Raw genomic sequence first — 14,385 nt, forward strand, 5'->3', positions numbered from 1 at the left:
AAGAGTTAGTCGTATGAGAAGAGATTTATCAGACTGGACCAACCCTGTACAGTTTGGAAGAGGTGGTTTCATTGAACTATATAAAGTTCATACATGATTTGACAGGATAGATGTGGAATTGATGATCTCTCCAGGGTTTCTAGAACTAGAGGCCACGCTCTGAAAATACAGCCATTCATGAGGAGAAATTTATTTGTCAAGAGGGTGGTGAATCTGTGGAGGATTCAGCCTGAAGAAACTATGGAAACTCTGACCATCTCAGCAAGGCCAACTCCTGCTTCTGTGTGTCGTGTTCACGGCCACAGGAGTCTCTGGAAACGACTGCTCCAGCTCGCAGTCTACTTCAGTACAGAGACACTGAAAGGAGTGTCTGACACTGCCTGCTCATTTCAGTCTGGCAGTGGCCCAGCTTTGAGGGGCTTAGACTGCGTCTGTATGAGAGAAGTGCTGGGAGGCATTGGGAGGAGAGTTCATTCCTGTGTGAGGAGATTAACAATTGCTTTGCTGCACTGTGACAGGTTGGAAATCTGGGACAGGCAAATTACACGGCATCAAAAGCTGGAGTAGTGGCTCTGACAAAGACCAGTGCAAAAGAGCTGGCCAGGTATTGTGAGTGTGTACGTGTGTGTTATGTGTGCGTCTGTCTTCACATTCCTTTCCCTCCTGTGCTCTACAGTCCCCTACACCCCTCCAGTTGCCCGTCTGTTAGGTAACTGAGGTAACTGTTCTAGGTCAGTTAGGGAATTTGGCCTGCACAGACAAAGTGGGCCAAAGGGCCTGTTTCCTTGCTGTATCACTCTGATTCTCTGGAAAGTTTAAATCCTTCACTCTCAGGTCTGATTGAACCCGAGCAACACCAATGTGACCCCTTCTTTATTACAAAACTATCAAAGCGTCAAGAATAAAATGCTGTAAGTGGAAGCCAGAGGCTACCACAGGTCCCAAGCTCTCACTTGCCTCCTCTGGAACCATTTGCTGTTTCCTGACCCTGTCAGAAGGTTCTGAGTACAGGACCCAAAAATATCCAATGCTGAATATTGTTGGAAGTGTTGTTGTAAAACTGAGGTTGCAATCAAATTATCGTCATCACCCTCCCAGCCCAGCAGAGTAACAATGAGATCCTGACAACCTTGCATTCTACTATCCATCTCGGTGCTGTTTTATCTCCCAAAAGCCTCCTCCCAGGTGGTTGTGCATCCCTCCATTTGATGCCCTGTCTCATCAAAATCCTAACACAGTCTTCATCATGTTCAGATACCCCTCCCCAACCCGTCATCCTTCCAGGCCTGTTTGCAAAATGGGTGATCAGCTGCAGGCCATGTCCACCTCTGCCTCCATTGCCTTCCTGATTTCTGTACAGTCCTTACGTAGGCTGTCCGTTCATGCTTGCATTTTTATGTCCTTAGTTGGAACCTCCTAGCGTTCCGTCTGTTGCTTCCTATTTTTCATTTACATTTCTCCTTTCAGTGACGTCCAAAAAACATGTCAGCTTCACATTGGTACACTTAGCTCCACCTGACTGCCATCTCCCCTGACTGTGTCACTGCCTTGTTCCATGAGAACAGAAACTACCCCCACCTCGTCCCCACCCCCAACTAAGTATGGTGAAAACCTCAAAGCAGTAGTCTTCATTTTGTGTGACATTTCCTCAGCCTTATCTCTCTACGTGGCTTCTATCAGAGAGTTGTAGAGTTATACAACATGGAAACAGCCTCTTTGGCCCAACTTCTATCGAAGTGGTTCCATTTGTTTGTGTTTGGCCCATATCTCTCTCACCCATTCTTATCTATGTACCTGACCAAGAGTGTTAAACATTGTAACTGTACCCACCTCTACCAATTCCCATGGCAGCTCACACAGTCCTCTGTGTGAAATAGTTGCCCCGTAGATCTCTTGTAATTCGTTCCACTTCCATCTTAAACCTGTGCCCTCTAGTTTTAGACTCGTGATTATGATTATAAATGCCCTTCATGGTTTTATAAATCTCTGTAAAGTCATGCCTCAACCTCCTTCGCTCCATTAAAAACTGTCCCAGCCTCTTCACAGTCAGAACTCAAGCCCTCTCAGGCCCCAGCAGTGTGCTGGTGGTTCTCCTCAGCACAGCATCATCACAGGATGCAATGCAGTGATCCGCCCAGACTATAACAGCATTTCTCAGTCCCACATCCTGTAACACCCAGAAAGCCTAGGACAGCAGGAACGGGGAGCTCCTTCCCAGTGGTAGGTTGAACTGACTTGGAAGTGTTTTGCCTTTCCTTCACCACTGTGGGTTCTACATTCCTGAGCCCCCTCCCCTGCAGAGCTGCGGGGGGACCTTTGTCTGAAGGACTGCACCGGTTTGTTAAGGTAAAGCACCAACACCTTCTCCAGGATAATTAGGGAAAGGCACCAATCTCTGGCCGCGAAGCACTGTCAAGATCCCGAAATGTGAACAAAGTAGCATCAGCGCTGCCTCAATGCACCTGCTGCTAAAACTCTCATAGATACCTTTCCTGCCTTTTGACTTGACAATTTTAAATCATTCCAGTCCAACCTCCCATCTCCCTCCTATACTAATGAGCTTCTCCAAAATCTGCAGCCAGTATCTTAATGCGACGCTTACCCCATGATCCATCCACACATGATTCTGGTCTAGATTCACCCACGGTCCTCCTGTTTTGGTTCTCTTCCCCATACCCTTGCCCATCGGTTTCTATCTGCCCTTCACCTCGTAGTTCCCATTACCAATCTGTCTTACTGATCACAGCCAGGAAAGTGCACCAATACCTCTACTTCTTCAGGAGGCTAAAGAACATTGGTCTGTCTACATTGACCCTCACCAGCTTTTATCAACATACTGTGGAAAACATCTCATTGGATGCATCTTGGCTTAGTACGGCAACTGCTCTGCCCAAGACCACAAGAAACCGTAGAGTTTTGTGAACACAGCTCAGAAACCGGGCTCCTCTCTGTAGAGCCAGTGTGCATCTCTTGCTGCATCAGTATGCAGCCAGCATAATAAAAGACATCTCTCACCCTGGACATTCTCGCTTCTTCCCAGCCCTTGTATCGGGCAGAAGATACGAGGAACATGAAAACACGTTAAACAGTCTCAAAGATACCTTCAATCTCACTGTTATGTCTATTGAATGGACCTCTTGTAAGATAAGATAGGCTCTTGACTTCACAACCTACCTTGTCATGGTCTTGGACCTTATTGTCTGCTGGCACTGTGTTTCTCTGTAACTGTGACACTATATTCTGCATTGTTATTGTTTTTTTCTTGTACTGATCCAATGGATGATCTAATATGGTATGCAAAACAAACATTTTCACTGTACCTGAGTACACGTGACAGTAGTAAACCAATTTAGCTGTGTGACCCAGGTCCATCTCATGCAGTGAGTCCACAATCACTATCTTCATTCTGCAGGTTTGGCATCAGGTGCAATGCCATCCTCCCAGGATTCATTGACACGCCAATGACTGCCAAGGTGCCCCCGAAAGTACTGGACAAGGTAAGGCCAAAGCGGGTACAGCAACTCATGCCTCAGATGAGACTGGACTGTGGGGTCACAGCACTTATATAGCTTCAGTCCTTGGGATTAAAGCACTCATCTTGAAACATGCTCTATTTTTATTTCCCTCGTCTCAGTCAAATTGAAGGGTCAACTGTTTAGGCCAGAGATGGGGAGAATTAGCTTCACTCAGAGGGTGCAGCCTGTGGAAATCTGTGGCCCAGAGGTTTTTTCATTCAAAGCAGAGGATGATCAGAGCTGGCATGGAGGGGTGTCTGACTGGTCTCTGTCTCCCATTCCATTCAGGACACTCTGTCCCTTATGGGACAGATGACATGTTGTCCTGTGGATGCCCACACACGGGGAACACGGACTCCCAGAAAGTCAGGACATGGCCCCATATGTCCAGACGACACAGTCCCCCAGTCTGAGGAGGCAAGGATGTCTGGATGCAGGGGTTGCAGACACCCAGTTACGTGGGACTTGGTTCTCCAGAAACACAGAATATAGTTCCATGGACACTCATGTGGGGCACAATTTTGTGGAGAGAACAAGATGGTGTGGTTCCTCACCCCCTTAGACAGGCCATCATTCCTCACTGCTTAACTCTGTGTTTAGTTCCACCCTGATGCCACTGGACACCTTCCTTTGCTTCCAAATTAGAATCAAGTTTATTTTCACTGAGAAGCAAGGGAGGAGATTGCTGAGCGTCTGGTGATGATTTTTGCATCATCAATAGGGACGGGAGAAGTACTGGAGGATTGGAGGATTGCAAATATTGTTCCTTTGTTCTAGAAAGGGAGTAGAGATAACCCAGGAAATTATAGACCAGTGAGTCTTACTTCAGTGGTGGGCAAGTTGTTGGAGAAGATCCTGAGAGGCAGGGTTTATGAGCATTTAGAGAGACATAATTTGATTAGGGATAGTCAGCATGGCTTTGTCAAGGGCAGTTGTACTTTACAAGCCTGATTGAATTCTTTGAGAATGTAACAAAACACATTGATGAAGGTAGAACAGTGGATATACCGGTAGTTTATATGGATTTCAATAAGGCATTTGATAAGGTTCCCCATGCAAGGCTCTTTCTGAAAGTAAGGAGGCATGGGATCCAAGGAGACCTTGCCTTGTGGATCTTAGATTTTCAAAAGGGTTTTGACAAGGTCCCACACAGGAGATTAGTGTGCAAACTTAAAGCACACGGTATTGGTATGGTATTGATGTGGATAGAGAATTGGTTGGCAGACAGGAAGCAAAGAGTGGGAGTAAACGGGACCTTTTCAGAATGGCAGGCAGTGACTAGTGGGGTACCGCAAGGCTCAGTGCTGGGACCCCAGTTGTTTACAATATATATTAATGATTTAGACGAGGGAATTAAATGCAGCATCTCCAAGTTTGTGGATGACACGAAGCTAGGCGGTGGTGTTAGCTGTGAGGAGGATGCAGGGTGACTTGGATAGGTTAGGTGAGTGGGCAAATTCATGGCAGATGCAATTTAATGTGGATAAATGTGAGGTTATCCACTTTGGTTACAAGAACTGGAAAACATTATTATCTGAACGATGGCCGATTAGGAAAAGGGGAGGTGCAAGGAGACCTGGGTGTCCTTGTACACCAGTCATTGAAGGTGGGCATGCAGGTACAGCAGGCGGTGAAAATGGCAAATGGTATGTTGGCATTCATAGCAAAAGGATTTGAGTACAGGAGCAGGGAGGTTCTACTGCTGCTGTACAAGGCCTTGGTGAGACTGCCCCTAGAGTATTGTGTGCAGTTTTGGTCCCCTAATCTGAGGAAAGACATTCTTGCCATAGAGGGAGTACAGAGAAGCTTCACCAGATTGATTCCTGGGATGGCAGGACTTTCATATGAAGAAAGACTGGATCGACTAGGCTTAAACTCACTGGAATTTAGAAGATTGAGGAGGGATGTTATTGAAACGTATAAAATTCTAAAGGGATTGGACAGGCTAGATGCAGGAAGATTGTTTCTGATGTTGGGGAAGTCCAGAACGAGGGGTCACCGTTTACGGATAAAGGGGAAGCCTTTTAGGACCGAGATGAGGAAAATCTTCTTCACACAGAGAGTGGTGAATCTGTGGAATTCTCTGGCACAGGAAACAGTTGAGGCCGGTTCATTGGCTATATTTAAGAGGAAGTTAGATATGGCCCTTGTGGCTAAAGGGATCAGGGAGTACAGAGAGAAAGCAGGTACAGGGTTCTGAGTTGGATGATCAGCCATGATCATACTGAATAGCAGTGCAGGCTCAAAGGGCCGAATGGCCTACTCCTATGTTTCTATGGATCTAGAATTGGCTTGCCCGCAGAATGCAAAGGGTGGTTGTAGATGGTTCGTATTCTGCATGGAGGTTGGTGACTAGTGGAGTTCCGCGGGGATCTGTTCTGGGACCCCTCCTATTTGTGATCTTTATAAGTGACCTGGATGAAGAAGTAGAAGGGTGGGTTAGTAAGATTGCTGATGACACAAAGGTTGTAGGTGTTGTGGATAGTGTTGTGTCTGTCAGAGGCTACAGTGGGACATCGATAGGATGCAGAACTGGGCTGAGAAGTGACAGATGGAGTTCAACCCAGATAAGTGTGAAGTGGTTCATTTTGGTAGGTCAAATTTGAAGACAGAACATAGTATTAATGATAAGACTCTTGGCAGTGTGGAGGATCACAGAGATCTTGGGACACTCAAAGCTGCTGCGCAGGTTGACACTGTTGTTAAGAAGGCGTATGGTGTGATGGCCTTGGGCCTCAACCGTGGGATTGAGTTCAAGAGCCGTGAGGTAATGTTACAGCTATACAAGACCTTAGTCAGACCCCACTTGGAGTACTGTCTTCAGTTCTGGTCACCTCACTACAGGAAGGATGTGGAAACTATAGAGATGATGCAGGGGAGATTTCCAAGGATGTTGCCTGAATTGGAAAGTGTACTTTATGAGAATAGATTGAGTGAACTTGGTCTTTTTTCCTCGAAGTGATGGAGGATGAGAGGTGACCTGATAGAGGTCTATAAGATGATGAGAGGCATTGATTGTGTGGATAGCCAGAGGCTTTTTTCCAGGGCTGAAAAGGCTAACATGGAGCATAGTTTTAAGTTGCTTGGAAATAGGTTCAGAGGGGATGTCAGGGGTAAGTTTTTCCCAGAGAGATTGGTGGGTGTGTGGAATGCACTGCCATCGAAGGTGGTGGAGGCGAATTCAATAAGGCCTTTTAAGAGACTCTTAGATAGGTACTTGGAGCTTAGAAAAATAGAGCCCTTTGCGGTAGGGTAATTCCAGGCAGTTTCTAGAGTAGGTTACATGGTCAGTACAATATTGTGGGCTGAATGGCCTGTAATGTGCTATAGATTTTTATGTTTTATGTTCACTGACATAATGACATGAAATTTGCTTTGTGGCAGCAGTACAGTGCAGGACATAAAGAATAAGCTATAATAAAAAATCTCTTTCTTTTTTCCTGAACATTTTGGCGAAAGGTCTCATCCTGAGTTAACGCAGACACAGCAGGAGATTCAGGACATGATTCTGATCAGGAATCAGTTGCCTTGTTTTCTGGACCTGAAGCTTTGTAACAAGTATAGTCAGGAGGTGTAATTAACTCACAGATACTGTAATCTTTTCCTGTCGACATAAAACAAGAAGCTTCCTTTACTGTCTGAGAGCTGATTACAGACCAGCTAGTGTTTGTGAATGTCAGAATATGATATGCAGCCTGGGAATGTGGAATGCAATGTGTTTAGTCTGCTGTTGGTGGCTGACTGAATCATTTATGGTTTAACAGATTGTGTCAGTTATAAGTTACTGATTGATTTGTCTGTTAGTATGCATTCGGACTCTGTGAACCTCTCACTGACATTGAGACATGAAGGCAGTGCAAATATTGACAGCAGCAAACAGATTTAGTTAGTTAATTAATTAATTTGCCTTGGCTTTGCTCCCAGTAACTTAACCAGATGAATGACTCTGTGAACAGATTGGCCTTGTCTGCCTGTACAGTACTGTGACACCCTTGGAAGCAGATGGAATTTGGGGTACCAGGGTATTTTGGTCCACTTGCTGAATCATAGTTATGCAGCACAAGAACTGTCCCTTTGACCCAACTTATTTATACCGAACAAGGTGTCTTCCTGAGCTAGTCCCATTTGTCTGTGTTTGGCCCTTATTCCTCCATTTCTATCCACATACCAAATGTTGTTAAATATTTTAATTGTACTGCCTGTTCCCGTGTTTCATGTACCCATCGCCCTGAGTGAAAAACATAGTTCAGATTTTTGCATAGTAGAGGAATTAAGGGTTATGAGGAAAAGGCAGGTAGGTGGAGATGAGTCCATGGCCAGGTGAGCCACGATCTTATTGAATGGTGGAGCAGGCTTGACGGGTCAGATGGCTGACTCCTGCTCCTATTGTTTATGTTCTTATGTTCCCCTTAAGCTTTTCCACTCTCAGCTTAAACCTGTACCCTATGGCTTTTGATCCCCCTACCCTGGAAAAGAGTATGATCATTCACCTTATCCTGATTTTATACACCTCTGTAATGTCACTTCTCATGCTTTGTTCCCCAGAGAAAATGGCCCCAGTTATCCAGACTCTTTATAACTCAAACCCTCCAGTCCCAATAACATCCTTGTGAATCTTTTCCTCACCCTATCTATTTTTTTACTTCCTTCCTGTTGCTAATACTGGACTCGTACAGACCTCCAAGTGTGGTTTTGCAAACGTCTTGTACAGCCCTGTTTGTGACTTGCCAACTTATACTTGGTGCCCTGACAGATGAAAGACAAGTGTGCCAAATGTTATCTTCATCACTTTGGTTACATCCTCTGTCGTGACTTTCAGGAAACTTTGTACTTGTACCTCTAGGTCCCACTTTTTAACAACAATCCCCAGTGCCCTGCTGTTCACTGTGTAAGACCTACACTAGTTCAACTTCCCAATATGCCATATTTTTGCACATGTCATTCCCTCTGTCATTCTTCAGCCCACTTCCCCTGTTGAACTAGACCCTATTGTAACTTTAGATAACCTCTTTCACTGTCACTACACCACCAGTTTTGCTGTTATCCATAAACTAACTGGCAATGCCTTCTACGTTTTCATCCATGTTGTTCATATATGTGATGAATAATCCCTCTCCTGTCTTCAAGGTTTTGCAGTTGGTGCCCATGGGACGTCTGGGAGATCCCTCTGGTGAGTAAGGCCCCTTGCTTCAATCATTTCATATTCAACAGCTTTCTCTTGGCTTTGTAAGTTAAAGCAGATGACTTTGAAATCATGAAAGGTGTGACTGCTGACACTGCAAAGGTAGGGGGGAAGTAAGTTGTGAAGAAGAGATGAAGAGACTACAAGGGAATACTGGTAAGTAACTGCTGGATGGAGCATAGAGTCATACAGGACAGGAAACAGGCCCTTTGGCCCAACATGCCCATGCCAACCATGTTGCCCAATTGAGCTAGCCCCATCTGTCTGTTTCTGGTCCTTTATCCCTCTAAACCTTTCCTATCCTAGTAATATGGGAAAATGTCCATTTTGATGGGGAAAATTCAAAAAACAAATGTGGCCTGAGAGATTTCAGTGAGTGGAGATGTAGCAACCTGTGAGTGTCCTGGGGCATCATTCACAAATGGCTCATGTTCAGTTACAGTGAGTAATTGGGGAGCATACAAGGAGCTTGCTGGTGGGAACACACACAAAATGCTGGTGCAACACAGCAGGCCAGGCAGCATCTATAAGGAGAAGCACTGTCGACGTTTCAGGCTGAGACCCTTCGTCAGGACTAACTGAAAGCTTAAACGTGAGGAAGCAAGCATTGTTATTGAGAAATTCAATTCAAAAGTAAAGAGATTACAATTACATCAGGAATTGGTGAAATCACATCTAAGGGACCGTGAAACCCTTGTCAGAGACCAAGAAGATGTGAAACTTCAGGACATCATTGATGAGGTGGTGAAATAGGCAGAACAATGGCATATGGAATTTAATTCTGGGAAGTGAGAGGTGATGGAATTTTGGAGGATGAATTGGGGTCGGACATACTCTATGAATCGTGGCCCCAGGGAGTATTGAAGAAGAGGGATCTTGGTGTTTAAGTCCAATGGTCCCTGAAGATGGTAGTATGGGTGGTGAAGAAGGCATTAGAAGATACTTTCTTTAGTAGGTAGAGCATAGAATATTTGATTAGGGAAGTTACAGTACAGCTTTATGAAACATTATTTAGGTCACAATTCTGGACAGGATTGATCTAGAGAAGGTACAGAGGGAACTTCTCCAGGAGAGACTGGAAAGGCTCAGTCTTTTTACCATGAAACATGGGAGGCTGAAAGGGGACCTGATAGAGCTAGCCAGAATTATGAGGGGCATAGACAGGGTAGATAGATCCTGCAGATGCTGGAAATCCAGAGCAATGTACGGTACTGATGAAGGGTCTCGATCTGAAATGTTGACTCTTTATTTCTCTCCATAGATGTTGTTTTACTTGCTTAGTTCCTCCAGAATAGTCTTGGTGTAGATAAGAGTTAGTATGGATATGATGGGCCAAAGATAAGGAAATACTTTTTTCCTGTTCCTCATCTCTTGTCTGTATTTCTCTGTAGAAGTGGCTAACGTCTGTGCCTTCTTGGCCTCTGACGACAGCAGTTACATCACAGGAGCCAGCCTGGAGGTGACAGGTGAGACACGTGGTCCTACATGTCATTGTGAAGCTTGTGTTGGAAGGTTGTGTCACATTATTCTGATCAACTACTTAAAGGGCAGTAGGGAGCTGTAATATGGCACAAATGGCCAGTGTACCATACTGTCCTTAACATCATACAAATAGTATGTGAACATCTATAAGGGCTATAAATAAAAATATATGTAAATGCAGTAAGAGTATATATTACCATTCTGCTGCCTATGTAACTAAAACAAATGCTAAATTGTGATTAAATGACATTCATAGTCATACAGTGTAGAAACGGCCCAACTCATCCATGCTGACTTTGTTGCCTACCTGAGCTAATCTCATTTGCCTGTATTTGGCCCATACCCCTGCAAACCTTTCTTGTCCACAATTCTGTCCAGTGTCTTTTAAATATTATTATTGCACCTGTCTCAACCACTTCCTTTGGCAGAGAATGTGACTTTCCCACACAGATGGTGGTTCCAAATAGTAACCTTCCTCTGTGTGGGGGAAAGTCTACCCCTCAGGTCCCCTTTAAGTCTTTTACCTCTCATCTTAAATCTATGTTCTCTAGTTTTAGACTTCACTACCCTAGGGAAAAGACTGACCACCCAGATTATCTGTGGTCCTCATGATTTTCTATATATCTGTAAGGTCTCCTGCTAACCTCCTATGCTTAAGGGAGAAAAGCTCGGTGGTATCTGTATTTACATATTAAGAACTGGTACACGGATGATTTAGCAGTGGCATTCCATTGTTTATCGTTGATTGAGTTCATCTTAGTGAGCTTCAGACCATTTCATATACCAAAGGATTTCACTATCGTGTTGGTAGCTGTGTATATCCCCTCTCTATAATGTTGGCGAGGTGCTGCATGAACTCTACAGTGCCAGTGACTTTCAAACCAAACACCCAATGGTATCTTCGTTATCTCAGATGATTTTAACAATGCAAACTTAAAGACAGTCTGTCTAAAATCCACCAGCATGTTGATTTTGCTACCAGAGGTGAAAATACACTGGACCTGGTTTACACTAACATAGCATGTGCCTGTAAAGCAGTCCCTCCACTCCCCCCCCCCCCCCCATTGGACTCTCAGATCACTTAACTGTAATATTAACTCCAGCATACAAACCAGTGATCAAAGGGGTCAAACCATTTCGAAAGGTGGTGAAAACATGGCCCGACGGTGCAATCTTTGTACTGCAGGATTGCTTTGATAATGAACTGGAGAATGTTCAGGAGTCTGCTACCTGTGGCAATCATGTTAACGTAGAGGAATATGTGGATTCTGTGAATAGCTACACAGAGAAGTTTACTGAGGATGTTACTATCACTAAACACATCTGGATGAGGGCAAATCGGAAGCCATGGTTTACGGCTGAGGGCCCTGCCAGGCTGAGGGATTGTGCTGCTGTTTTTAGATCAAGAAGGCAAAATGGGAGCATTTTCAGAGAATTAATAGCCACTTCTGCAATACCAGAGACACGAGCCGCATGTAGCAAGGGATTCAGAAGCTTACAGACTACAAGTCTACCCTGAGTGTCAGTGACCAGGATCTCTCTGAGAGGCTGAGTGTCTTCTACACCCAGTTTGTTGTGCATAAGATAGTGCTGATGAGGAAGGCACCCATTTCCCCAAGGGAGCAGACACTCCGTCTGGCTGAAGCTGGGGTAAGGAATATCCTGCTCAGAGTCAACCCATGCAAAGCTGCAGGGCCCAATAATATACTAGGTCGGGTTCTGAAAGAGTGCGCAGCCCAGCTGATGGATATATTCAGCATCTCTCTGGAATAATCCATTGTTCCCTGGGTTTTCAAGGCAGCAACCATCATTCGAGTGTCAATGAAGGCGACAATATCCTGCCACTATAGACTAATGGCATTAACATTAACCATTATGAAATGCTTTGAGTAGCTCATCATGAAGCATATTAAAGCCTTTCCAGTTTGCTTACTGCTCTGATAGATTCCATTGATGATGAAATAGTCTCTGCCCTCTACTTGGTCCTGTTCCACCTGGAGAATAGGGTCTCATATGCCAGACTGTTGTTCATAGAATTCATTAAGGCATTCAACACCATCATACCCCAAAAAATGGTGGGGCAACTGTTCTCGCTGGGTCTCAACACCTCATTCTACAATTGGATACTGGAGTTATTAACAGTAAGACTACAGTCAGTCTGTTATCAGCAACGTCTTTTGTCCATTACACTGAGCACTGGCGCTCCCCAAGGCTGTGTGCTCAGCCCAATGCTGTTCATACTGTTGACGCATCACTGGGTCGCAGGATCCAGCTCAAACCGGGTCATCGATTTTGCAGATGACTCAACAGTGGTTGGCCTCATCAAGAACGATCACGAGATGGAGTGTAGAGGAGAAGTGGAGAGGCTGGTGGATTGGTGTAAGGAAAACAACCTCGGCCTGGAAATGAAAAAGACAAAGGTGGACTTCAGAAAGGTGCGGACAAACCATCCCTCTCTGTGAATACATGGTTCCTCTGTGGAGTTAAGTGCACCAAGTTCCTGGGAGTTCACATCACAGATTACCTCACCTGGTCCGTTGATACAACCTCCCTGAACAAGGTGCAGAGCAGCATCTCCACTTTCTAAGAAGACTGAGGCAACAAAGCTCCTCCCCCACCCCCAATCTTAAATCTGTTTTACAGGAGCACCACTGAGAACGCCCTGACAAGTTGCATCTCTATCTGGTATGGGAACAGTCGAGCATCACACCAGGAGTCTCTCCAATATTCTGTGAGAATGGCTGAGAGGATCATAGGGTCTCCCTACAATCCATCGGGGACATTTATCAGGAGCGCTGCATACACAGAGCCCTTAGTATTATTGAGGATCCTACCCATTCAACCAGCATCCTCGTTGACTCTCTACCATCAGGCAGGAGACTTCAATGCAAAAGAGCAAAAACGGTCAGGATGAGAAACAGTTTCTTCCTCCAGGTCATCATATTCAAAATGTCACTGGTTAATCTGTCCTGTACCTTGCATTATTTAATATTAATGCTTTTTAGTTTGTTATTTATGTGTTATTCTTCTGTAGATTATCTTTACCTCCATAAGTTAACATGTGTTATGTGTACCACTGTGCTTTGCACCCTGCTTTGAAGAAATGTCTCATTTCTATATACATTATATGGTTATTTACATGTATATAGTTAAGTGACAATAAACTTGACTTGATTGTCACAGGAAGATGAGACAGCATAAGGTGGATCTTCAGAAATGCTGACATGTTCAAGGTTGGCTGAAGTTCGACTGATTTCAGGATGCAAACCTGTACATTGTTCACCTTCTGTGATGGGTGACGGGTGAGGGTGGTGGTAGTGGTGAGCAGGAAATACAGAAACCCTGGTGGCAGAAGATTTTCTATGAGAGCTGAAAAAAATCATCAAGGAAAGTGGCTACAGCCCAAATTTAATGCGAGCAAGATGTGACAATGTCTCACACGTTTTATCTCGAGGGATGAGGAATTTACTCTGGGATTCAAAGTACCCGGAGGTTGCTGTACTAAACTAGGTAGCTGTGCTAAAGGTGATTTGGGCTTGATGCTCGGATAGTCTACCAGAGGACCTGAGGGCACTGAAGAGTTAGATAAAGGCCAATGTTCCAGCAATGTTGAGATCTATCAGAAGTTTCTGGATAACCTGCTGATTTTCCAAGATTCTGTCATGTCATTTTTCTTCCCCTTCCAATGATACTGTGCGTGGAGTACCATGGACTACAGTGTTGCTGATCATGGACAATGTCCCAGACATCTAGTTAACATCAAGGACAAGGCTGACAATGTCCGAATATCATTTTTGCTTCCTATCACTCATGCAAAAAACCAGGGACCCAAGGCATCATCTGCAGTGTGTAATGGAGCAGATCACATTGGATACAAGCGGCAGAGATGGGTTCACCATTCAGAGTATTTGGAAGCAGGATAGTTATTGAATTAAAAACAAAATGAGCTGCTGGAGGAATTCAGTAAGTCAGGCTGAAGGAGGAGGGACATGGACAGTGGATATCTTGGGTTGGGATCTTTCATCTGAATATTGACTGCTATTTCCTGCCACAGATGCTCCCTGGCCCACTGCCAACATTTTTTTCCCTCTAGCTTCCAGTCTTTGCAGACTCTTGTGCTTCTGGCTGTTGACCACATTAGTGTCGCTTGCATGGAGAAAGTTATGGCTAGGTAGTGTCTCCCATGATTTATATAAACCTTTAAAA

General features: G+C 44.6%; 1 protein-coding gene across 2 annotated transcripts in view; it reads left to right on the forward strand.

Annotated features, from left to right (window-relative positions):
* hsd17b8 (hydroxysteroid (17-beta) dehydrogenase 8) overlaps positions 1 to 14,385 on the forward strand; it is a 32,732-nt gene that overhangs the window by 14,667 nt on the left and 3,680 nt on the right. For both annotated transcript variants that reach the window (XM_073029527.1, XM_073029533.1), the window contains 4 exons: positions 519 to 604; positions 3,413 to 3,497; positions 8,643 to 8,685; positions 10,089 to 10,163. In XM_073029527.1, coding sequence (XP_072885628.1) covers positions 519 to 604; positions 3,413 to 3,497; positions 8,643 to 8,685; positions 10,089 to 10,163 — 289 coding nt within the window. The remainder of the gene's footprint in view (positions 1 to 518; positions 605 to 3,412; positions 3,498 to 8,642; positions 8,686 to 10,088; positions 10,164 to 14,385) is intronic.

This window comes from Hemitrygon akajei, chromosome 2 (assembly GCF_048418815.1).
Source record: "Hemitrygon akajei chromosome 2, sHemAka1.3, whole genome shotgun sequence".
Taxonomy (NCBI): Eukaryota; Metazoa; Chordata; class Chondrichthyes; order Myliobatiformes; family Dasyatidae; genus Hemitrygon; species Hemitrygon akajei.